The 27,356-nt window shown below is 42.0% G+C and overlaps 1 protein-coding gene across 1 annotated transcript in view; it reads left to right on the top strand.

Moving 5' to 3' along the window:
* LOC118363542 (polycomb group RING finger protein 3) overlaps positions 1 to 26,989 on the top strand; it is a 42,044-nt gene extending 15,055 nt beyond the window's left edge. Inside the window, exons 4-10 of the mRNA XM_052488415.1 lie at positions 615 to 711; positions 3,355 to 3,410; positions 3,782 to 3,892; positions 9,849 to 9,940; positions 20,629 to 20,766; positions 22,459 to 22,539; positions 23,031 to 26,989. Coding sequence (XP_052344375.1) covers positions 615 to 711; positions 3,355 to 3,410; positions 3,782 to 3,892; positions 9,849 to 9,940; positions 20,629 to 20,766; positions 22,459 to 22,539; positions 23,031 to 23,078 — 623 coding nt within the window. The 3' untranslated portion in view covers positions 23,079 to 26,989. The remainder of the gene's footprint in view (positions 1 to 614; positions 712 to 3,354; positions 3,411 to 3,781; positions 3,893 to 9,848; positions 9,941 to 20,628; positions 20,767 to 22,458; positions 22,540 to 23,030) is intronic.
* The last annotated feature ends 367 nt before the right edge of the window (positions 26,990 to 27,356 follow it).

The raw sequence follows: 27,356 nt of genomic DNA, 5'->3' as shown, positions 1-27,356 counted from the left end.
CAAATTAACACTGATCATGTATCTTCATGAGGGCTTCGTGCATGTGGCTTCATAATGCAATAGATATTTTTGTTGTCTCATTAAAGTTCAATTATCATAACGATCAAGCAACCCCCCCACCCACAAAGTAGGCCTAGTTGTACTGGAGACAAGAGAAGTCTTGAGTAAATGTCAGCAGCAGCGCAAGTAATGTAATCGGTCAGTCATGCCCTAGAGGGCGCCATTGTACCATACGTGGAAAGTCCCAGTTGACCAAATGTCAATGTCGAGTGGAGAGCTTCAATCGCAATCCTCAGGTTGGAAATGACTTTCTCTCACACCCCCTTCAGAGATGAAACAGAGAGACTCACATCATGTCCGGATAGCTATCGGACACATCATAGCGAGGCTGGTCTCTCAAAAAAGCAACACTTTTCTTAACAACACCAAAAGATAGAACAAGATACCCGTATTGCTTATCATGTGATTGACATCTCTCTCTCTCTCTCTCTCTCTCTCTCTCTCTCTCTCTCTCTCTCTCTCTCTCTCTCTCTCTCTCTCTCTCTCTCTCTCTCTCTCTCTCTCTCTCTCTCTCTCTCTCTCTCTCTCTCTCTCTCTCTCTCTCTCTCTTCCAGTCTGCAGAAGCTGTCTAGTGAAGTACCTGGAGGAGAACAACACCTGTCCCACGTGCAGGATTGTCATTCACCAGAGCCACCCACTGCAGTACATCGGGTCAGTAGGCAGCCTGGACACCAAACCACATTCCCCTTAGCCGCTCAGTTGTTTCATCAGTGTGCAGAACAGAGAGCCACCACTACGGGGCAGCAGCACTGTCCAAAAACAATACTGTCGAAGGAGATGGGAGAGGAGGGGAAAACAAAACAACATGAATATTCTAATTAAATAGATACATACATGCATATTTGCTTAAATGTTTGTTTTACTACGCTGGTGGGGACCAAACAATTGATTTCCATTCAAAGTCCTATTTTCCTGAACCCTAAACTTTTTTATTGTGGGGACCGGTGAAATGTCCCCACCTGTTTGAATGTTCCTTTTTTTAGCCCTCCTTGTGAGGATTTCTGGATAGTCAAACCAAACACACACACACAAAGTAAAGGGACTGTTGTCCATCTGCCCTATGAGGGCTTGTGCAGTAGTGTCTGATTAATAGTACAGCCAATGGGGATGTTCGCCAGCCTAAATGTCTACCAGCTATTTAGTCATAAGCATTTTCCAGCCCAGAAAAATGTCCCCATTTTGATGGAAAAACCCAATTTCGAACACATTTGAAATGCACTGCTCTTTAGTGTTTCAAGACTAATAAAACTTGAACGATTCATAATAGGTCAACTAGGAGTAGCCAAAATCATCAACGAGCATTAGGTCATCTTTCAGATGGTGTATTTAAGCGAAAGCTAATTGAGCCTCGATCCATCCCCGCACTCCCGTGCGCCAAGGGCCCTGTCAATAAGGCGTCAGCGCTCGCTGTGTTTGGGGCGAAGCAGAGTTTGGCTACCGCAGCGGTAAGCGGTCAGCTCTCACCTGCCTCAGGGGGTGGTGAAAATCAGCTAATTATGGTCTTGAGCGCAGGATAGGATAGAGAGAATGACCTTCACTCCAGACGGCGCACACCCCGCTGAGTTTCGCTTGTCACACTGCAGGCCCAGGTGTTGCAGTACAAAGTGGGCGTCACAGCTGGGTAGTGGACAAATGCGCGGCGTTTTGATGTCATTCATGCTGTTATATGGTAAACATGGGAATTTGGAATGTCACGATGCATGTGCTTGCTGACATTAAGGAAGCATATATATTTTGTATATGCTGTGGCAAGAGAAAGTATGTGAACCCTTTGGAATGACCTGGATTTCTGCCTAAATTGGTCATAACATTTGATCTGATCTTCATCTAAGTCACAACAATAGACAAACACAGTGTGCTTAAACTAATACCACGCAAACAATTATACGTTTTCATGTCTTTATTAAACACACCGTGTGAACATTCACAGTGCAGGGTGGGAAAAGTATGTGAACCCTTGGATACTGGTATATAACTGGTATTATAACAGGTTGACCCTCCTTTGGTAGTAATAAATTCAACCAACCATTTTTTTTAGTTGCGGATCAGATCAGCACAACGGTCAGGAGGAATTTTGGACCATTCATCTTTACAAAACTGTTTCAGTTCAGCAATATTCTTAGGAGGTCTGGTGTGAACCGCTCTCAAGGTCATGCCACAGTATTTTAAATGGGGTTGAGGTCAGGACTCTGACTGGGCCACTCCAGAAGGCTTATTTCCTTCTGTTGAAGCCATTCTGTTGTTGATTTACTTATGTGTTTTGGGTATCCTTTTGCATCACCGAACCTCTGTTGAGCTTCAATTGGCGGACAGATAGCCTTACATTCTCCTGCAAAATGTCTTGATAAACTTGGGAATTAATTTTTCCATCGATGATAGCAAGCTGTCCAGGCCCTGAGGCAGCAAATCAGCCCCAAACCATGATGCTCCCCCCACCATACTTTACATTTGGGATGAGGTTTTTATGTTGGTGTGCTGTGCTTTTTTTTCTCCACACATAGTGGTGTGTGTTCCTTCCAAACAACTCAACTGTAGTTTCATCTGTTCACAGAATATTTTGCCAGTAGCGCTGTGGAACATCCAGGTGCTCTTTTGCAAACTTCAAACGTGCAGCAATGTCTTTTCTGGACAGCAGTGGCTTCTTCCGGGGTATCCTCCCATGAACACTATTCTTATTTAGTGGTTTACCTTACGTAGACTCGTCAACTGAGATGTTTGCATGTTCCAGAGATTTCTGTAAGTATTTAGCTGACAGTCTAGGATTCTTCTTAACCTCGTTGAGCATTCTGCGCTGTGCTCTTGCAGTCATCTTTGCAGGACGGCCACTCCTAGGGAGAGTAGCAATAGTGCTGAACTTTCTCCATTTATAGACAATTTGTCTTACTGTGGACTGATGAACATCAAGGCTTTTAGAGATACTTTTGTAACCCTTTCCAGCTTTATGCATTAGCCTTGGGGTTCACATACTTTTCCCAACCTACACTGTGAATGTTTAAATGATGTATTCGATATATACAAGAAAAATGCAATAATTTTCGTGTTATTAGTTTAAGCACACTATGTTTGTCTATTGTTGTGACTAAGATGAAGATCAGATCAAAAGTTTTGACTAAGTTATGCAGAAATCCAGGTAATTCACATACTTTTTCTTGCCACTGTATGTCTATCATTAAAGGCACAATTTCCAAACAAGACACAGAATAAGCATGGTACCACATGTCATCAGCTATTAGTGATAATAAATGTAGCATTGTCAGATTTGTAATTTAAAAAAAAAATCTCTCTCCCCTTTAGCCATGACCGAACAATGCAAGACATTGTCTACAAGTTGGTGCCGGGACTACAAGAGGGTGAGTGTCTCACTTTGGTTTCTCTCCTTCCTTGTCCCCTCACCAAAAAAATCAATATATATATATATATTTGAATCTGCCCATATACATTTCCAAACCAACCCCAGTTCGCCTTGAATCTTTTTATTTCGTGAGATTGGGGCTGAATGACTGAATAACAAACATCCCAAAGCACATAGCCCTGAAATATCTATGAAGGATTTGACTTTTATTGATTTATCTGACAGACTGTAATGAGAGAAATCCTACTCCATACAGTCTGCCATCAAATTTAAAGAAGCCCTAGTGACAGTTACCTTCAGCCAAAGCAAGGCTCTAATTCTCCCTTGTGTCTCTCTCTCTCTCTTTCATTCCCCTTTCCCCTCCTGCAGCGGAGATAAAAAAACAAAGAGATTTCTATCAGAAGCTGGGAATGGAAGTGCCCGGGGACATCAAAGGAGAGCTGTGCAGCATGAAACAACATCTAGATCCTCAGCGCAATGGTACGGTCCACTCTCGCCCGCCAGAGCCTATGCACACACACCTTCCCCCCCCTCTATTTTCCCTACTTAGTATCACCTCTTTCCTGGATTCGGCCCAGGCGAATCAGAGTGTGAAAGTGGCGGCGCCTGTAAAGCACGGCGGCGTTGCGATCCAGCCCGACAACGAGGTGTAAACGCATGCCCAGAGAGTCGTCGCAGAGCAGGCCTAATTGGTCGCTCTAAACCCTTTCTGATTTCTTGTAATTAACGTTCAATATGGAAGTGGAACTGCTCTTGCCCCCCCGTTGGGCTGAGCTGTGGCTAACATCCTTATGAGGTCGTTTAAACAGAATTCTGGCAGAAATGGAATCCTTGTCAACACTCACTGCCCAGCAAAACAGAAATAGTGCGGAGCTTGTTGGCTAACAACAGGCGACAGCTCCGGCCCCTAGATATCCTGAGAGCCAAACCCCGGAGTGGGGAATGACATGAGTGTGCTAATGGACAGCTTCTATAATATCACCTTCACATCAAGAGCACAAAAAGTGGCTTTCACTCTCATTTTATTTCTGTATATTCCTTTCTTTCATGTTCTCTCTCTCACTTCTATCTCTCGCCCCCCCCCTCTTTCTCTCTGTCACTCTCTCTCTCTCTCTCTCTCTCTCTCTCTCTCTCTCTCTCTCTCTCTCTCTCTCTCTCTCTCTCTCTCTCTCTCTCTCTCTCTCTCATACCTCTAACATTCTATTTCATTCTATTTCATTCTCTCTCATATACACTGAGTGTACAGAACATTAGGGACACCCTCCTAATATTGAGTTGCAGCTCCTTTTGCCCTCAGAACAGCCTGAATTTGTTGGGGTCATGGACTCTACAAGGTGTCAAAGGACACCGTATATACCGTATACTGAGGTGTTTGGAAATAGCCACAGGATGGTTTGTCAATACCGTCAATACTGTTGAAACCATTTATTTTAAATAGTTTACATTTTTACATTTTCATATTTGTAGCAATGTTTTAAGTAAATACCTGCAGTCGACTAGTGCAATGTGTTAGTAAATAAAGCAGATTGCTTTCTTATTTCACCTGTCACATTATTTTACATTATGAAGCTTACTTAGTTCCCAGCACAATTGAGCAAGTCACGTGTTTGTTTGTAAAAGCACAACAGGAGATTGACGAGTGTGTATTGACGAGTCACGTTTTATATTGAAAGTCAACAGTGTTTTTTGAGTGATCAGGGACGTGCAACTATTCTTTTCATTCACAGAAAATACATTAGTGCAACACATTCAAAGTAAAATAGCTTCATTTTTATCAGATGGCAACAGTGCAACGCTATTTGGCTGGCAGCCGCAAGTAAATGAGCAAAAATATTCCTAATATTTAGGCCTATAGAGAGAATGTTGCCAACTACATTTCCTAATGTTTTGCTTAAAGTTAATCTTGCATTCTACCGGAGGAAAATAGTCTGGCTACACCGAGAAGTACAGGAGAAAAGAAGCGCTGTCTCCTGATAGAATGCTGTTCACGAATTCTCATTTGAGTTTAGAAGTGCAACTGAAGCACAAAATGAGTCTGATGCCGAGCAGAAATGACAATAAGAAGCCATTTAGATCTGTGTTCACAAAACGGGGGTAAGAAATGTCTTGCGTTTTATATATTTTTTTCCATTGTGAAAAATGCTGCATTTCGTGTTAACACGACCCTTAAATTTAACATGCTATCTAAGTAAGTGGCTGGATTACAGTTTTTCTCAGTCGCTTTGGTGCATTTCTTAGATCAAAAGTGCAATTCTTGAAACTACTTGTACAAATTCCAAATCATCTAGTCACTTGTGCACATCATTAAAGCAATTTCTTATTATTTTTGAGCAAATTGCAATTGATAATGTACAAGTGTCAGCTTTTTTACACATTATAAATTGCTCATGTCATGTTGATCAAAATGTAGTAGATGGTTCTCTGTTGAATAGTCTTACCCCTCAAAACATCTAGGCATTAGTTGCTTGCATAAGCCATTACATGCAAAATTGTTGAACTATTTGTCATAAACTGTCAAGCATAGTTTTACACATTTCTATTAGACCTTTTGTACAAAAACTTGAATTGATGAATCGTGCAGGTGAAATTGACCCTCACTCATGAAGGAATGTAAAGTGTTAGTTCAACCAACAATCAACCAGTTGTCTACATTTCTCAAAGGTGCATCTCATGAAGAATCAATTGGCAAGCATATATAGACAGACCAAAGACACAGAGTTGCAATTTTCCAATAATGGATGGACCAGGAAATGAACAGGGTCAACAGCCAAGAGGAGGAGGAAGAAGAGGAGCAAGGATGCATGGTGGAAGGCAAAACAGAGGAAGAGGCAGAAGAGGACATAGGCTCCACCCGGCACAGCCAGAAGAGGACTGGCCACCCCACATAGCCTGGTTCCTCTCTAGGTTTCTAATCTCCACCCGGCACAGCCAGAAGAGGACTGGCCACCCCACATAGCCTGGTTCCTCTCTAGGTTTCTAATCTCCACCCGGCACAGCCAGAAGAGGACTGGCCACCCCACATAGCCTGGTTCCTCTCTAGGTTTCTAATCTCCACCCGGCACAGCCAGAAGAGGACTGACCACCCCACATAGCCTGGTTCCTCTCCCCCCAGCACAGCCAGAAGAGGACTGGCCACCCCACATAGCCTGGTTCCTCTCTAGGTTTCTTCCTAGGTTTTGGCCTTTCTAGGGAGTCTTTCCTAGCCACCGTGCTTCTACATCTGCATTGCTTACTGTTTCGGGTTTTAGGCTGGGTTTCTGTACAGCACTTTGAGATATCAGCTGATGTACGAAGGGCTATATAAATAAATTTGATTTGATTTAGGCGCATATCTGATGACATAAGGGCCACTATTGTAGACCATGTTGTCAATCATGGCCTTACAATGGCTGAGGCGGGTCGAAGGGTCCAAAAGATTCTTTCCACGTTGCATTGGAAGGAAAAATATCCGGTGTGATGTGGATGAGAATATGTTGGTCGACAGACAGGAACGTCTGGATGTGTAGAGACAGCACAACAGTGCTGCGGGCAAAGTTGTGCCTTAGAGGTGGTTTCCGGTGTTTCTTTCTAATTTAGTTTTTTTTCCTTTGTGCCTCTTGGGTTGTCCAGTCTCTTTCAATCAATAATGCACATACAGTAATGAGTAAATAGCACTGTTAAAATTGATATATGCCAAAAAAGTGCAGCCGTGTGCATTTTCAATACAGTAGCTGTCATCCAAACTGTAGCCTAAGTTTACATCAATCAAATGTATTTATATAGCCCTTCGTACATCAGCTGATATCTCAAAGTGATGTTCAGAAACCCAGCCTAAAACCCCAAACAGCAAGCAATGCAGGTGTAGAAGCACGGTGGCTAGGAAAAACTCCCTACGGTAATACTGTCAAAGTACACAGTTGCATTGACAACATGCCTAAACATTTTGACGACCTTGTTCGTGAACAATGACTCAATGACTTATCATTCTGATGACACTGACATGATCATTGGCATGAATATTTACTTTTGAGAGATGTACTAAGGATTTTTAGTGACTGACTAGCTTTAGCAACATATCTATTGTATATTGCAGTTTGTACAAATTGTTCTGAGAAATGCACTTATTATTTTGCACATGTTATGGATGATGTGAAAAATGCACCAAAGTGACTGAGAAAAACTGTAATAAGGTGACGGGGCATCGTATTGTGTAAGCTTTCTGTCTTGTTTGAGAAGTCAAAGCCCTCTGGATGAGTTATTTGTATAGCTGCCCAAGGCTTTCTTGATTTCCTTATTTTTTTTCTCCTCCGTTCTCGGCATGTCTGCTCCTCCCCCCTCTATTCTCTGAGCGGAGCAGGCAGGCCCGTTGCCCTAGCGACTCCAGACTTCACAGTCCACTCAAACACAGTGTGTAGACATGCTGCTGGAGAGCCAGTACTGCATGCTTCAAAAACTTTGTTCATTTGCATAATGCCTCTCGTTCACATTCGCTTGAAAATGTTCAAACTCGCCAAAAATGACATTCGGCAGCTCCTACCTATTTATGTATAACATTATGAACTGGATTGCCTGTCTTTGCAATTTGTTTATTTGTTTTTGAGCTCGTTAGCGTATTTAGCTAGCAGCCTCCATGCAAATTCACTATTACTTGTGCTGATTTTGTTAGCATTCTGATAATAGATGCCCAATTGGCTTTTTTACGTTTTTTCGCGCCCTCTTATGTACTAAACCGGTAATACTGTAAATCCCGTGGTGAGAGATGGACGGTATGACGATACTGACCAACCCTGCCGAAACCATTCCACAGGAATTTTTTGGCCCATGTTGACTCCAATGCTTCCCACAGTTGTGTCAAGTTGACTGGATGTCCTTTGGATGGTGGGCTATTCTTGATACACATGAGAAACTGTTTAGCATGAAAAACCCAGCACTGTAGCAGTTCTTGACACACTCAAACCGGTGCGCCTGGCACCTACTACCATACTCCGTTCAAAGGCACTTCAATCTTTTGTCTTGCGCTTTCACCCTCTGAATGGCACACATACACAATCCATGTCTCAATTGTCTCAAAAGGCTTAAAAATCCTTCTTTGTTTTGTATAGTCAGTGTGCATTAATGCCAAAGTCTCCATAAAGACCCACTTATGTGAAAAATCACATTAGTATTTTACATGCCAGCTCTTTATGACAATGTCCTCTGTGAGTGGTTTTTCGATGGTAAACAATGCTGTATGCTATGTAGAAGCTAATGAAAAAGAAAATGTTCTGTGACATATAGTGCTCAGATTAGCCCACTAGTTTCTTGTTTGTAAGACTTGATAATATCAGTGTCTTATTTCCTAGAATTGTTCCAAAATGGAAACAAAGTCCACCTTATACTTAGTGTCATTGAGTTATTTTCAGGTTGGCTGAAGGTGTATCATAACCAATTTGGCCTCACTTGAACAGTAATCACTCTGCTTACTCTTGAGATTAGCTCGGGCTAGTACAAGAGTGCTCTCAAGCCTCACTGTCAATCCCCTTTGGAATGTACCGTGGAGAGCAAATGGGAGAACAATAGAAGATGGTTGGGCCCCAGTCCCATCGCCAATCACAGAGAGGGAGGAAATGTTTGTCCACAAACAAGGGGCTAACCTAATCAACTGAGCTCAGATAATGGCCCCTCGCTTCGCCGGGACGGAATTGAAAACTCAGGGTATTGGGAGATTCTCAAGGCCCTCTCTCCCAAGGTCTTTTCCATCACAGTGAACCAAACATCCGGAGCCAACAGGTTTATTTAACAGGAGCTGGCCTCCCTCTCACCGCTCCACACCTATTTTCCTCAGCTTAGTTATTTCGCTGGTGTGTAGAAGCCTTATTTCTCTCTTCCTTTTGCCAGTGACCATCGGCCCTTACTTTATAATGACCTCTCTCCATCTCAATTTCCCTATTCCTCCATCTTTGCTCAAATGGTTCCCCAAGGCCAATTAAACCAGAGAAGAGGTCTGATTTGAGCCCCCTTGCAATCACAAAGGCAAAAGATCAGTTTGCCTTCATTAAAAGGCAAACTGATTTGGATGACCGCGCTCAGACGGTGGACAAATCAAGTAAACTGCTTGACGCGTTGGGCCACGTAAATTCCTAATAAATGTAATTCTACAGTTGAATGGATACAGGCCATTTGGTTCATTAGGAAAAAGCCCTGTTTCTTGCCATCAGATGAGCATTGCTTGTGTTTAGTTAATAAAGAGAGCAGGTATGAAAGTCAATTATGTCCAGTCGACTAGATTAAAGGTTGAACACACTCCGAGTGATCCACTCTTGCCATTCACTCATAATTGTCTGGTAATCTTATATAGAGCCATGGCTGTATGAAGTAATATTTGTTAATGTGTTAAAACATTGAAATGATGGCGACTAAAATAAAGTATTATTAGGCTTGACCACTATCTGTCGCTCCTCTCATTGGTTGACAACAGGTGAGGTGAAAACGGAGGACACGGCAAATAAGGAGACAGCGGAGGACAAACCGGAGGAGGAGGAGAACGATTATCACCGCAGCGACGAGCAGGTAGGTGGACGTCCACCACACGCCGCCTTCATTTCCTGCAGGACAGGAAGGAGTCATCTCTGAGCTCATCTTTCATTTTCTCTGTCCACGGTGCCATGAAATTACGAGCCCCATGCTTTGTCTGCTCAAGCGGAATCTCATAAAACATTATCCTAGGTTATAGGGGAATGTATTTTATACCATCTATTGCATTTTGCCTGTCATTGCTCATCCAAATATTTATATGTATATATTCTCAGACCATTCCTTTACATAGATTTGTGTGTATTAGGTAGTTGTTGTGGAATTGTTAGATTACATGTTAGAAATTGATGCACTGTCGGGACTAGAAGCATAAGCATTTCGCTACACTCGCAAAAACATCTGCTAACCATGTGTATGTGACCAATACAATTTGATTTGATTTGATTTAGGTGAACTAAGTTGTAATGACCAGTTCACTACATGGTAGGCCTATAGTTGTTTTGAGTCGTATATCCACAAGTAGGCAACCCAGCATGCCGCACATACAGCTCATTTAAAATACGGAAGGGTTTTTACACGAATTTCGTCTTGATGATCATTTGTATTCCAGTACATTCTCAGCTCTGTGGACGGTATCAATAATGCAGAGAACTTTTATTGTCTCTGCTCGTCGCCATTGTATTCACAAACAGTATTTTCCAGAAAAGAGCCGCCGTACACGCGTCACCACTATATAGCTTCAGGTGATTGGCTGTTTAACATGTAGCTATTGTCTCCGTAAAGAAAAGATCAACATGTTTTTGTAAAAACACGCAGTGTCGACTTGCAGCCAAGCGCCACGTCCTCTCTACTTGGCCGGGAGATTGTACCAGAGGTCAAAGGTCCCGCTCTTTTGGTATTCAGCAGAGGTGTGAGGTGTTGAACGAATAGCTAATAGAGCTGCTAAGCTTTGTGAGCAGAATATACACGGAGGGGAGAACTGCTGTCCAGCGTCATGTGAGGCACGGGAGAAAGGCAGCGGTGAAAAGGAGACAGTGGGGGGGAGGATGTGAGAAAGAGATAAAAGAAAAAAAGATTTGGAGGGTCGAGATAGAAGCCCTTTAAGACTCCGTGGGTGAGAGAGTCTGCTAAAATGACATGGCTGCTATGGAATTGTGGAGGAGAGGAAGAAGCGCGTGAGTGCAAAGGATGGATAGAAGGAGGTCAAATCAAATGTTATTTGTCACATACACATGGTTAGCCGATGTTAATGCGAGTGTAGCAAAATGCTTGTGCTTCTAGTTCCTGACCATGCAGTAATATCTAACAAGTAATCGAACCTAACAATTTCAGGTGAAGAGAGGAATGAGAAACAGAGAGATCAGGTCAATGGGGAGAGAAAGAGAGGACACAGAGGAGGGAGGTTATGCAGAAAGGGACAAATTGATAACCGAAAAAAAAACAGAAACAAAAGATGGCGAGGACGGATAACGCAATTGTCTTACGGGCAATGTTAACCTGTTGCGACGAGCCATCCCGGATCCGGGATCGTGAATACAGCCTCAAGCTCATTACCATAACGCAACGTTAACTATTCATGAAAATCGCAAATGAAATGAAATCAATATGCAAGCTCTCAAGCTTAGATTTTTGTTAACAACACTGTCATCTCAGATTTTCAAAATATGCTTCTCAACCATAGCAAAACAAGCATTTGTGTAACAGTATTGATAGCTAGCGTAGCATTTAGCGTAGCATTTAGCGTTAGCATTCAGCAGGCAACATTTTCACAAAAACCAGAAAAACATTCAAATAAAATCATTTACCTTTGAAGAACTTCAGATGTTTTCAATGAGGAGACTCTCAGTTAGATAGCAAATGTTCAGTTTTTACAAAAAGATTATTTGTTTAGGACAAATCGCTCCGTTTTCTGCGTCACGTTTAGCTACGAAAGAAACCTGTATCCAGGATTGTGTAATAATAATAATATATGCCATTTAGCAGACGCTTTTATCCAAAGCGACTTACAGTCAGTCATGTGTGCATACATTCTACGTATGGGTGGTCCCGGGGATCGAACCCACTACCCTGTCGTTACAAGCGCCATGCTCTACCAACTGAGCTATCCGCAAGCTCATTAGCATAACGCAACGTTAACTATTCATGAAAATCGCAAATGAAATTAAATAAATCTATTTGATCTCAAGCTTAGCCTTTTGTTAACAACACTGTCATCTCAGATTTTCAAAAATATGCTTCTCAACCATTGCAAAGCAAGCATTTGTTTAACACTATTGATAGCCAAGCATAGGATTATGCCTGACATTCAGCAAGCAACATTTTCACAAACACCAGAAAAACATTCAAATAAAATCATTTACCTTTGAAGAACTTCAGATGTTTTCAATGAGGAGACTCTCAGTTAGATAGCAAATGTGGAAAAGAAACAGAAACATGGCAAACCGATGTTTAGAATCCTCAAGGTGTTTTTCACATATCTATCGACGATAAATCCATCGTGGCAGTTGACTTTCTCTTCTGAAGAAATGGAACGCGCATGGACCTAGAGATTATGCAATAATTTTGACACAGGACACCGGGCAGACCCCTGGTAAATGTAGTCTCTTATGGTCAATCTTCATCTTCCAATGATATGCCTACAAATACGTCACAATATGCATAGTCGAGCATCTTTTCGTGACAAAATATTGCGCTTAAAACGGGCACGTTTTTTTATCCAATAATGACATAGCGCCCCCATAGGTTGAAGAGGTTAAGATTCGTTACTTGGAATAGTAATATATTAAATATTATTTGTTATATTAGTTATTTATTTACGCCGTCCATTCAGTACAGATAAGCAAACTTTTAGATTTACTTTGTGATTTTCGCCATTGTTTGTCCTTAATAAGTAATTATTATGTGCAGGATCGGTCTGACAGTTTGCATTCGCCGTCATTTAACCCACACGAGTTTTGATGTCAGCATTTGAAGTCGGCCTTGTTGTGACTTGATAGCCGGTATTTCATGGCTTTGATATGTATATTTCGTTTCGTGAAGATGCCAAAATGTTTATGGACAATATTCCTTTGATGTGTTGTTTTGTTGTGATGAGAGATGTTTTTCTTGCTGTTTTGAATGACATTTATCAGACATTTCTATTGTTTTTATGGACATTACGATAGAACACTTGAAAACGTTATTTATGGATATTTTGGTTATTAAATGTGCATATACAGTGGGGCAAAAAAAGTATTTAGCCAGCCACCAATTGTGCAAGTTCTCCCACTTAAAAAGAGATGCCTGTCATTTTCATCATAGGTACACTTCAAGTATGGCAGACAAAATGAGAAAGAAAATCCAGAAAATCACATTGTAGGATTTTTTATGAATTTATTTGCAAATTATGGTGGAAAATAAGTATTTGGTCACCTACAAACACGCAAGGTTTCTGGCTCTCACAGACCTGCAACTTCTTCTTTAAGAGGCTCCTCTGTCCTCCACTCGTTACCTGTATTAATGGCACCTGTTTGAACTTGTTATCAGTATAAAATACACCTGTCCACAACCTCAAACAGTCACACTCCAAACTCCACTATGGCCAAGACCAAAGAGCTGTCAAAGGACACCAGAAACAAAATTGTAGACCTGCACCAGGCTGGGAAGACTGAATCTGCAATAGGTAAGCAGTGTGGTTTGAAGAAATCAACTGTGGGAGCAATTATTAGGAAATGGAAGACATACAAGACCACTGATAATCTCCCTTGATCTGGGGCTCCACGCAAGATCTCACCCCGTGGGGTCAAAATGATCACAAGAACTGTGAACAAAAATCCCAGAACCACACGGGGGGACCTAGTGAATGACCTGCAGAGAGCTGGGACCAAAGTAACAAAGCCTACCATCAGTAACACACTACGCCGCCAGGGACTCAAATCCTGCAGTGCCAGACGTGTCCCCCTGCTTAAGCCAGTACATGTCCAGGCCCGTCTGAAGTTTGCTAGAGAGCATTTGGATGATCCAGAAGAAGATTGGGAGAATGTCATATGGTCAGATGAAACCAAAATAGAACCTTTTAGTAAAAACTCAACTCGTCGTGTTTGGAGGACAAAGAATGCTGAGTTGCATCCAAAGAACACCATACCTACTGTGAAGCATGGGGGTGGAAACATCATGCTTTGGGGCAGTTTTTCTGCAAAGGGACCAGGACGACTGATCCGTGTAAAGGAAAGAATGAATGGGGCCATGTATCGTGAGATTTTGAGTGAAAACCTCCTTCCATCAGCAAGGGCATTGAAGATGAAACGTGGCTGGGTCTTTCAGCATGACAATGATCCCAAACACACCGCCCGGGCAACAAAGGAGTTGCTTCGTAAGAAGCATTTCAAGGTCCTGGAGTGGCCTAGCCAGTCTCCAGATCTCAACCCCATAGAAAGTCTTTGGAGGGAGTTGAAAGTCTGTGTGTGAAAACCTTGTGAAGACTTACAGAAAACGTTTGACCTCTGTCATTGCCAACAAAGGGTATATAACAAAGTATTGAGATAAACTTTTGTTATTGACCAAATACTTATTTTCCACCATAATTTGCAAATAAATTCATTAAAATCCCACAATGTGATTTTCTGGATTTTTTTCCTTCTCATTTTGTCTGTCATAGTTGAAGTGTACCTATGATGAAAATTACAGGCCTCTCTCATATTTTTAAGTGGGAGAACTTGCACAATTGGTGGCTGACTAAATACTTTTTTGCCCCACTGTATGTCTCTTCTTTCAACCATTTTTGCAGAACAATTCCATTTCAATATAGGCTACAAGCGTTTCTCCATTCAGTGTTTCAGAACATGATTGGAGAATGGTGCTCGTTTAATAAAGTTAGATCAAAGCTGAATGTCTGCAAGATCACATAATGATAGGGTTCTACATAGTCTAACCAAATAGTATAACGTTACTGTAAATAAAAAAAACAGCACATTTTATTATGAGATGGTAAGATGATTGTGCGAATGGTCCGATTTTTTTGCTCATGCAGCCAAAACTGAACAGTACCACGACACGCAAAATAGATTGAGACAAAACACAAGTAGGCTACAGTTTGTGAACTGCATGCCAACCATTTGATATCAATCAGTTTCATGAGAATATGCATTTAGATCTCGAGTGATGTTGCATGAATGATGTTGCATGGACATTTCACTGGTAAAACTTGAAGAATAAGCCTGTCATTTACGATTGACAGTGATAAATGTGAATGGAGGGTGAGCACATACAGTTAAAGTCGGATGTTTACATACACTTAGGTTGGAATCATTAAAACTTGTCTTTCAACCACTTCACAAATTTCTTGTTAACAAACCATAGTTTTGGCAAGTCGGTTGGGACATCTACTTTGCACATGACACAAGTGACACAAATTGTTTTTGGACCTAATTTCAGTGGGTCAGAAGTTTACATACACTAAGTTGACTGTGCCTTTAAACAACTTGGAAAATTCCAGAAAAGGATATAATGGCTTTAGAAGCTTCTGCAAGGATAATTTAACTCATTTGAGTCAATTGGAGGTGTACCTGTGGATGTATTTCAAGGCCTACCTTCAAACTCAGTACCTCTTTGCTTGACATCATGGGAAAATCAAAAGAAATCAGCCTCGACCTCAGAAAAGAAATTGTAGACCTGCACAAGTCTGGTTCATCCTTGGGAGCAATTTCCAAATGCCTGAAGGTACCACGGTCATCTGTACAAACAATAGTATGCAAGTATAAACACCATGGGACCACGCAGCCGTCATACCACTCAGGAAGGAGAGGTGTACTTTGGTGTGAAAAATGCAAATCAATTCCAGAACAACAGCAAAGTACCTTGTGAAGATACTGGAGGAAACAGGTATAAAAGTATCTATATCCACAGTAAAACAAGTCCTATATCGACAGGCCACTCAGCAAGGAAGAAGCCACTGCTCCAAAAAAAGCCAGACTGGCCTCTCAGGTGGCACAGTTATCTAGGGCACTAAATCGCAGCGCAAGCTGTGCCACTAGAGACTCTGGGTTCGCGCCCAGGCTCTGTCGCAGCCGGCCGCGACTGGGAGGTCCGTGGGGCGACGCACAATTGGCCTAGCGTTGTCCGGGTTAGGGAGGGTTTGGCCGGTAGGATATCCTTGTCTCATCGCGCGCAAGCGACTCCTGTGGTGGGTCGGGCGCAGTGCACACTAACCAAGGTCGCCAGATGCACAGTGTTTCCTCCGACACATTGGCGTGCTGTGTTAAGAAGCAGTGCGGCTTGGTTGGGTTGTGTTTTGGAGGACACATGACTTTCGACCTTCGTCTCTCCCGAGCCCGTACGGGAGTTGTAGCGATGAGACAAGATAGTAACAACTAATAATTGGATACTACGAAATTGGGGAGAAAAAGGCCAGACTATGGTTTGCAACTGCACATGGGGACAAAGATCATATTTTGGGGAGAAATGTCCTCTGGGCTGATGAAACAAAAATAGAATTGTTTGGCCATAATGACCATCGTTATCTTAGGAGGAAAAAGGAGGAGGAAGCATGGGGGTGACAGCATCATGTTGTGGGGGTGCTTTGCTGCAGGAGGGCCTGGTGCACTTCACAAAATAAATGGCATCACGAGGAAGGAAAATTATGTGGATATATTGAGGCAACATCTCAAGACATCAGTCAGGAAGTTAAAGCTTGGTCACAAATGGCTCTTCCAAATGGACAATGACCTCAAGCATACTTCCAAAGTTGTGGCAAAAAGGACAACAATGTCAAGGTATTCTTTAAAAACAAATGTTTTCCCCTATTTCAGTAGGTTAGTAGTTACTATCTTGTCTCATCACTACAACTCCCATACAGGCTCAGGAGAGATGAAGGTCTCTCTTAACACAGCATGCATCCAACCCAGAAGCACCAATGTGTCAGAGAAAACACTGTGCACCTAGCGACCTGGTCAGCGCGTACTGTGCCCGAACCACCACAGGGGTCGCTAGTGCGCAATGAGACAAGGATATCCCTACCGGCCAAACCCTCCCTAACAAGGCTAGGCCAATTGTGTGTGTGTCCATGGACTTCCCAGTCACGGCCAGCTGCGACAGAGCTTTGGCTCACACCCAGAGTCTCTTGTGGCACAGCTAGCACTGCGATGCAGTGCCTTAGACCACTGCGCCACCTGGGAGGCCTGGACATCACAGTTCTGACCTCAATCCTATAGAAATTGTGTGGGCAGAACTGAAAAAGCATGTGTGAGCAAGGAAGCCTACAAATCAGACCCAGTTACACCAGCTCTGTCAGGAGGAATGGGACAAAATTCACCCAACATTTTGTGGGAAGTTTGTGGAAGGCTACCTAAAATGTTTGACCCAAGTTAAACAATTTAAAGGCAATTGCCTCTACTATTATTCTTACATTTGTCATTCTTAAAATAAAGTGGTGATCCTAACTGACCTAATACAGGGAATTTTTACAAGGATTAACTGTGAGCAATTGTGTAAAACTGAGTTTAAATGTATTTGGCTATGGTGTATGTAAACTTCTGACTTCAACTGTAAGTTGAGGTAAAGAAACCGAGGGTATAACATGCCAGTAGAGACTTGATTCTGAAAGTAACGTTACTTGAAAAAGTAACTGTCATAATGCTACAATATTTGAACACAAGTAACTTGTTATATTATTCATAAAAGTAATAGATTACTGTAACGCGTTACCCCCAACACTGCTTATAAGTGTGAATTTTGAACAGCCACTCAACCCTATTTGGTAATAGTAATAACAGCAGGAGAGGGCTATGCATGGCTGGTTTTTGGACTTCTTCTGCCATGTCTGCTGGGTGACCTTCTAAAGGTTGACCTTGGGGTGGGGAGGGAAGCCAAGGCAGCCTAATGAAAGCAGCACAACACTGAAATTGAAAAGAGGAAGAACCATGAAAGCAACATTTAGCAGAGTAATGAACGTCTGCTCATGTTGGCAGAGGCACAAAGGTTTGAATTTTCACATCCAGGATATACAGACAATGGAATGAGTGTATTCGGTGTTAGTTATTTTCAAGTGAAATGAGCTCCCAATTAAAAAAGATACACGGACACTGCTTGATAATGTGATAACATGGTTTTTAGAAAGACATGACATCAGAATATATAACTCCATGTTCTTATATGGTGATTTTGGGATGCTAAATATGGACACACAGTTGAATTCGGAAGTTTACATACACTTAGGTTGGAATCATCAAACCTTGTTTTTCAACAACTCCACACATTTCTTGTTAACAAACTATAGTTTTTGCAAGTCGGTTAGGACATCTACTTTGTGCATACCACAAGTAATTTTTCCAACAATTGTTTACAGACAGATTATTTCACTTATAATTCACTGTATCACAATACCAGTGGGTCAGAAGTTTACATACACTAAGTTGACTGTGCCTTTAATTATTTCACTTATAATTCACTGTATCACAATACCAGTGGGTCAGAAGTTTACATACACTAAGTTGACTGTGCCTTTAAACAACTTGGAAAATTCCAGAAAATGATTTAATGGCTTTAGAAGCTTCTGCAAGGCTAATTGACATAATTTGAGTCTATTGGAGGTGTACCTGTGGATGTATTTCAAGGCCGACCTTCAAACTCAGTGCCTCTTTGCTTGACACCATGGGAAAATCAAAAGAAATCAGCCAAGACCTCAGAAAAGTCTGGTTCATCCTTGGGAGCAATTTCCAAACATCTGAAGGTACCACGTTCATCTGTACAAACAATAGTATGCAAGTATAAACACCATGTGACCACGCAGCCGTCATACCACTCAGGAAGGAGACACGTTCTGTCCCCTAGAGATGAACAAACTTTGATGCGAAAAGTGCAAATCAATCCCAGAACAACAGCAAAGGGCCTGGTGAAGATGCTGGAGGAGACAGGTACAAAGGTATGTATATCCACAGTAAAACGAGTCCTATATCGACATAACCTGAAAGGCCTCTCAGCAAGGAAGAAGACACTGCTCCAAAACCGCCATAAAAAAGCCAGACTGCACATGTGGACAAAGATCATACTTTTTGGAGAAGTGTCTTCTGGTCTGATGAAACACAAATAGAACTGTTTGGCCATAATGACCATTGTTATGTTTGGAGGAAGAAGGGGGAGGCTTGCAAGCCGAAGAACACCATCCCAACTGTGAAGCATGGGGGTGGCGGCATCATGTTGTGCGGGTGCTTTGCTGCAGGAGGGCCTGGTGCACTCAACAAAATAAATGGCATCATGAGGGAGGACAATTAGGTGGTTATATTGAAGCAACATCTCAAGACATCAGTCAGGAAGTTAAAGCTTGGTCGCAAATGGGTCTTCCAAATGGACAATGACCCCAAGCATACTTCAAACGTTGTGGCAAAATGGCTTAAGGACAACAAAGTCAAGGTATTGGAGTGGCCATCACAAAGCCATGACCTCAATCCCATAGAACATTTGTGGGCAGAACTGAAAAAAGCTGACTCAGTTACACCAGCTCTGTCAGGAGGAATGGGCCAAAATTCACCCAACTTATTGTGGGAAGCTTGTGGAAGGCTACCCCAAACGTTTGACCCAAGTCAAACAATTTAAAGGCAATGCTACCAAATACTAATTGAGTGTATGTAAACTGACCCACTAGGAATGTGATGAAAGAAATAAAAGCTGAAATAAAATTATTCTCTCTACTATTATTCTGACATTTCACATTCTTAAAATAAAGTGATGATCCTAACTGACCTAAGACAGGGAATTTTTACTAGGATTAAATGCCAGGAATTGAATTTAAATGTATTTGGCTAAGGTGTGTGTACACTTCCAACTTCGACTGTAACTGTTTCACTGGAATATAAATGTAACATATTTAATAATCTCCCTAAGCCATTGAATCTATCAAGCCATTTTTTGTTCTTAAGTAATCGATATCTGCTATTCGCTACAAAGCTCAAAAAGAGTGAAACGGGGTGGTGCTCCAAAAACCTTCATTTACTCGATGCCTTACGCTATTGCATTAGTCATATCTGTGAATTTGCTCCGAGTCATACCAGCGCGGCAGTTCCCTAATGGTTCCACTAATGTAACGGCCCCGAAGACTGCTGCCGAACTACCATTAACTCTCAGTGCCTAACTCTCTCAATGGAAAGCTTTTGTTTGCATCATAATGTTCCCCTCATTGTTCGTTCCATTGAAAACCAACCATTTACACTTTACAGCAGTCTTTACACTTTACAGCAGTCTTTGCTTTCGATTTCCACATTTGAGCATAACTCTGGAGACCTGTGTTTTTACTGGCTCTGTTGATGTTTTAGGGAGAAAGACAGGGGTTGCTAATGCCATCTGTTTCTATTAATGCATCCCTGGGTCTCCAGAAATCACCTGAAAATGGCAGTATAAAGCCACTTTACCAGGGCCCTTTGTCTGTCTCTGCGCCAGTCAGAGGGAGAGGCCTGATGCTGGTAATACAACGTGACTCCTTCAGGCACAGACTTGCCAAGCCACCTGCGGTACGGTCTTCGCTTGCCATGCTTCAAAAGTGTGCCACTCTCCATCTCCTGGCTTCTTGAGACAATGCCATGGCACACAGTCACCATGGAAGACAACAAGTCTCATGTGGAATGGTATTTTCAACGTAGTGGTTGATATCACTTTCATGTACAGTATTTGCAGAATACTGAGAAGCCTGGAAGGAAAATTCAAGTGCCACCTCAGTCATTTTTGAAATGCGTGTTCATTTGTCTTCCCTCCTGCAGGTCAGCATCTGTTTGGAGTGCAACAGCAGCAAGCTCCGTGGCCTGAAGCGCAAGTGGATCCGCTGCTCGGCGCAAGCCACGGTCCTTCACCTCAAGAAATTCATCGCCAAAAAGCTTAACCTGACATCGTTCAATGAGGTATGGCTAACCCACTTTAAGGCAAGGGGGGGGGGGGTGTTTCCTGCAGTAATGCGAATTTGAGCTTGTCTAGTGACGAAGGACCTCTTTTTAAGGAGGCCCCAAGATGTAGTTTTGACTAGCCGTCTCTTTAAGCCCTTCCCATGCACTTTATTAAACTGAAAGACGATCCCTTTTAACAAGGCGTTCTTGGTTCTCTCAAGGCAGTGCATTTGTTTGCCTCATCACATACACTATCCAATCCTCTTCCTCCGCTGCCATTATTCTTCACAAAGCTTTTGCCATTCACCTTATGTTCTGGGGAAAATATGCCCTTGTAATATAATTTGCTTTCTGTCTTGTCATTGTGAGTCGCCTGTCACAACTGTATGCGTGAGATGTGATGTAACTTTTAAGCCGGTGTTCAATTTGCCTTTTATCTCGTAACTGTCTGTCTTGAAGATGTGTGTGTGTGTGTGTGTGTGTGTGCGTGCGTGTGCGTGTGCGTGCGTGCGTGCGCGTGCGTGTGTGCGTGCGTGTGCGTGCGTGCGTGCGTGTGTGTGTGTGCGTGTGTGTGTGTGATGTCTTCAAAGCGTATGTTTCCATCACCAACGTCCGTGACGCAATACAGCTGTCAGCTGCTCTGTTGTTGGCTATTGAATATCAAGAGCCGTTCTTCATTCAAAATCTATTTTAAACACTAAACATAGAGGTGTACGTCAACAGTCCCTGCTGTGTCAAAGCACAGCGCGGCGCTTTCCCATGGGTTATATTTATATCTATAGGATAATTGGAGCATCCATCTTGATATTTCAGCAGACCTCACCAGGCCATGGAGAACAGTATTTATTAAATCACTGTACCTCACTAAGCCACGGAGAAGAGTATTCGTGAGCTGTGACCGCATGAGCTGAATGCGTTGCGTCACCCACACCATGTGTTTCATAATGTTTCATTTGTTTTCAAACTTGTTGCCATGTCCCTCAGCGCCCAAACACATGTACGCATGGGGAGAGGGAATGTGTTATGTTATTAATGACATTATCAACAATGGAATAAATACTCTAATACATGCTGTCTATTATTGCTGTAACTCTTGCTGTGGCAAAACGGTTTTACTCTGTTACCAAGATAAAATAACATCAAGGCAAAAGCAATGTCTCTCAGTTAGAAGGAAGAGCCATCTACCAGTAGGTGCTGCTGTGGCAGTGCTGCTTCACACTGGCTTCCTCTCCTCCTCTCTCCCCTTTCCCCCTCAGCCCCTCAGTGTCTGTGTTGGGGAGAGTATTGATTGGCCGAATGCAGATGCGGGCAGCCGCCTCACAGAATATCAATGTTTAATCCACGGAGGAGGAGTGGATTGGCAAGGAAGTCTTTGATTCTATTGGCTACAATGAAGGTTTTTGTGCTTTTCCAAAAGACCCCCATGCGCAAGGTGCTAAGGGGCCACGGGCAAATGTACTTTTCCGTCTTTGTTTCCTCTCAAAGAAATGTAGATATTTTGACAGCACAGAGAGACCTCAAGTCTGAATCAGAAGGACAATATAGAACATATAATCAAAGCAGTGCCTTGTTTCTGACCGTGTGGGGGTTACAGCACACGCATTACACACTCCTAAGGTTAAAGGTATTTATTCTCTATATGCAGTGCAGCGGATTTCCCTTCCAGTGAATTGTTAATAAATGCATCATTCTTATATCTCCCATTCACAGCTGGACATTTTATGCAATGAGGAAATCTTGGGAAAGGACCACACTTTGAAATTTGTTGTCGTGACAAGATGGAGATTTAAGGTAATACTTATAAAAGAGTATGGGGTAGAATAAGTCTACTAAAATATTGCTTTTCCGGTTGTTTTCTGCATAGATCATCCACAGAGTTGCATGCTGATAAGCTGTGCACACACACACACACGTCTCGGTGGAGAGGACAGCTTGCTCTCCAGAACTATTTAGAGACCTTTTCTCTCACGATGTGCTATGGTGACACAAAACCCAGAGATGAATGGAAGTGAATGTTACGATCAGAGCTTGTCATTTTAAACCCCAATGTTTTATACTAGGGGCTATGATAAGGATATAATCAAAGTAGTAGCCTCTCTATCTCTGTCTGTGTTGAGAAGGACATTTTTCCAGCTGTATTGTTTTATTCTAGGGGCTATGATAAGGATATAATCAAAGTAGTAGCCTATCTATCTCTGTCTGTGTTGAGAAGGACATCTTTCCAGCTGTATTGTTTTCAGTCAGTTAGTCTTTATTTGTCATTTGTTTTGTTTGCATTCCAGAAATCCCCCCTCCTGCTGCATTACAGACCCAAAATGGATTTGCTGTAGTCGGACAGAACGGTTGTTTTGGCCCAGTGGCCCAGAACTGTGCAACGTACTATTTATGCAGAGACGATCAATCCCAACACCAAGCAAACACACCAGATCAGAAGTCCACACAAGCCAGCAAACAACAAACCCCAGCACAGATACTGCACCACTGGCGGGTTTAGATCAAAAAAACAACCTTTTTTTGTCCGCTATACATCCTAGATATGTGAAAGATTTGAGAGAAAAAAGCATATATTTATACTTTTGTACAGATGAGACATGGAACCAAGACACTACTGGTGCTCTGTTTACACATGAACAAGATGTCGGGGAATCGTGTGCCCATATTTTTGTTTTTTTCCCGACAGACTTCACTCCTCCGACCCTCATTGACTGATAAAAAGGCGAGGACGAGGATTTTTAACAGTTCATTTTATTTTTCAGGTTACACTCAAACGAGTCTTGGGAGCAAAGAAAGTATATACATTTATATAATAAGACATTGTTTCAAAGCTGTTTATTGCATTGTTGTATTGTTCTGATTTATTTTTTTATTTTACTTCAAAATTGCTTCGGGTTTGCTGAAGGTTGATTGTGAATAGGGGAAAAATGTGTGTACTAATTTATGTTCTATATACCAATATTGTATATAAAATGTCATTATGAGAGAGATTGAAAGGAGTAAGAAAGATACTTAAGATTATTAGGAAAGGTTCACAGAAGTGCTTCAGTACGGTGCATACGGAAAGTATTCAGACCCTTTGACTTTTTCCACATTTTGTTATGTTAGTCGACATAAATCTACACACAATACCCCAAACAGGTTTTTAGATATTTTTGCAAATGTATTATACATTTAAAAAAACTGAAATACCTTATTTACATAAGTATTCAGACTTGCTATGAGGTTCGAAATTGAGACAGGATTGTGTCGAGGCCCAGATCTGGAGAATGGTACAAAATTATGCAGCATTGAAGGTCCCCAAGAACACAGTGGCCTCCATCATTCTTAAATGGAAGAAGTTTTGAACCACCAAGACTCTTCCTAGAGTGGGCCGCCTGGCCAAACATCGCAATCGGGGGAGAGGGGCCTTGGTCAGGGAGGTGACCAAGAACCCGAGTTCCTCTGTGGAGATGGGAGAACCTGAAAGAAGGACAACCATCTCTGAAGCACTCCACCAATCAGACCTTTATGGTAGTGTGGCTAGACGGAAGCCACTCCTCAGTAAAAGGGACATGTCAGATTGAACTCTTTGGTCTGAATGCCAAGCATCACAGCTGGAGAAAATCTGGCACCATCTCTACAGTGAAGCATGGTGGTGGCATCATAATGCTGTGGGGATGTTTTAGGCGGGAGGGGCTGGGAGACTAGTCAGGATCGAGGGAAAGATGAACAGAGTAAAGTACAGAGAGATCCTTGATGAAAACCTGCTCTAGAGCGCTTAGGACCTCAGACTGGGGCGAAGGTTCCCCTTCTAACAGGACAGCGACCCTAAGACAATGCAGGAGTGGCTTCGAGACAAGTCTCTGAATGTCCTTTAGTGGCCCAGCCAGAGCTGATCAAACATCTCTGGAGAGACCTGAAAATAGCTGTGCAGCGACACTACACATCCAACCTGGCAGATCTTGGGAGGCTCTGCAGAGAAGAATGGGAGAAACGCCCCAAATACAGGTGTTTCAAGCTTGTAGCGTCATACCAAGAAAACTCAAGGCTGTAATCACTTGCAAAGGTGCTTTAACAGAGTGCTGAGTAAAGGGTGTGAATACTTACACTAACATTCAAAAGTTTGGGGTCACTTAGAAATGTCCTTGTTTTTGAAAGAAAAGCACATTTTTTTTGTCCATTAAAATAACATCAAATTGATCAGAAATACAGTGTACACATTGTTAATGTTGTAATGTTGTAAAATACTATTGTAGCCGGAAACAACATCTTTTTTTATGGAATATTTACATAGGCGTACAGAGGCCCATTATCAGCAACCATCACTCCTGTGTTCCAATGGCACGTTGTGTTAGTTAATCCAAGTTTATAATTTTAAAAGGCTAATTGATCATTCGAAAACCCTTTTGCAATTATGTTAGCACAGCTGAAAACTGTCGTTCTGATTATAGAAGCAATACAACTGTCCTTCCTTAGACTAGTTGAGTATCTGGAGCATCAGCATTTGTGGGTTCGATTACAGGCTCAAAATGGCCAAAAAACAAAGAACTTTCTTCTGAAACTTGTCAGTCTATTCTTGTTCTGAGAAATGAAGGCTATTCCATGCAAGAAATTGCCAAGAAACTGAAGATCTTGTACAACGCTGTGTCCTACTCTCTTCACAGAATAGCGCAATCTGTCTCTAACCAGGATAGAAAGAGGAGTGGGAGGCCCCAGTGCACAACTGAGCAAGAGGACAAGTACATTAGAGTGTCTAGTTTGAGAAATAGACGACTCACAAGTCCTCAACTGGCAACTTCATTAAATAGTACCCGCAATACAGTGACGAGGCGACTCTTGGATGCTGGCCTTCTAAGCAGAGTTGCAAAGAAAATTACATTTCTCAGACTGGCCAATAAAAATAAAAGATTAAGGTGGACCAAAGAACACAGACACTGGACAGAGATATGGCTTTTTATTTGCATCTCTGCCTAAAGGCCAGCATCCCGGAGTCACCTCTTACCTGTTGATGTTGAGACTGGTGTTTTGCAGATACTATTTAATGAACTTGCCAGTTGAGGACTTGTGAAGCATTTGTTTCTCAAAATAGTGTACTAATGTACTTGTCCTCTTGCTCAGTTGTGCACCGGGGCCTCCCACTCCTCTTTCTATTCTGGTTAGAGCCAGTTTGCTCTGTTCTGTGAAGGGAGTAGTACACCGCGTTGTATTGTGTGTAGATCGATGAGGGGAAAAACTATTTAATCCATTTAGAATAAGGTTGTAACATAACAAAATGTGGAAAAGTCAAGGGGTCTGAATACTTTCCGAATGCACTGTATATTGTTGGGCTACTTGTATATGTAATATTGGGTTTTTAATGTAGAGCAGACTCCTTATCAGTATATAGAAAGGCATCTTTTAGTTGTCTGAGAGAGAAACAAAACAAATATATCAAATCTTCTGCCGTGTAAAAAAGAAAATAGTCTGAAATTACGTTGCATTGCTACATGCAAAAGATATGAATTAGAGACAGTCTATGAAAGCAGCCCACTTTTAAACTATTCCAGTGATTACTACATCTCAATTGTATTGCCATCAAATACGATTGACCATTAAGTCAACCTGGTTTCGTCTAACAGTATAATCAAGCAAGAACTTGGGAGTATTGTTCGAAACATCTGTGTCCAAAAAGCCTGCAAGGTAATATTATGCAGCTACTGTTACTCTTGCTATCGACAGGAGGCACTTGTATTGATTTATTCTCTTTAGGTATTCATACCACAATAAATCCGTCCTCGTGTTTATTCGACCGCACTTCACAGCTCCCTAGCCCTGCATATTGTTTCGAGAGATGAGGAAGTGCAGCCACATGCATATGAGATGGCAGAGCACCCAGCAGCTGATAGCATTAGCATCCCAGTACTTAGTAGAATGTATTCCTCTGGGTTACCTTTAGGTACAGTGCAGCATCCCACCACTTCTTCTATCCCTATGTCATCGCGACCTTTAGTGCCAAGGCTTGAAAACCCCCCCATGACTTGATCTTGTATTTCCGTTTGGTCAGCTATATGAAAGTCAATGAGATTTCATCTATTTCACAGCAGTATGGGACCTGAGATATAAAGCTGTTTGGAACAGAGAGTCAAATATGAAACAGTTACATTTGAGACGTTATTAAATTGACAAGAGCTTGAAGTTTTTTCATTATGTGGAGAAGCACACTCAGACGTGAAAGATGAACATGCTCTTTTGAGCATATGAAATAAATGCATTTTTTGATATGATAGTATCAAAATCAGATTACTTTTGTACCTTTTTGAGGTGGCTCTAATTTTGGTGCTAATTTGAGCGTGTCTAATGAGAGTTTGGGGAGAAAGTACTTCAGAGATTAATGGCTCAACTGTGTATTACGGGAACCAGGGCACGGAAGGACAGAACAGTCTTAATTCATAGTCATGTCCACTCTTTTCTTCAGTGCAACTGAAATATGCTTTCCTTGAACTGGACCATAAATGAACATTTCAGACCTCACATAGCATTACCTCACTGCGCTGTCAATATTACTGTCAATAATTCTTGATTCCCCTCCTTGTATTTATGCAAGGAAAGCTGTCGATCTTGTTCACACACAGTCCAAATAAGGTCTTATTATA

The sequence above is a fragment of the Oncorhynchus keta genome, chromosome 30 (assembly GCF_023373465.1).
Source record: "Oncorhynchus keta strain PuntledgeMale-10-30-2019 chromosome 30, Oket_V2, whole genome shotgun sequence".
Lineage (NCBI taxonomy): Eukaryota > Metazoa > Chordata > Actinopteri > Salmoniformes > Salmonidae > Oncorhynchus > Oncorhynchus keta.
This window is presented reverse-complemented; position numbering and strand designations above follow the sequence as displayed.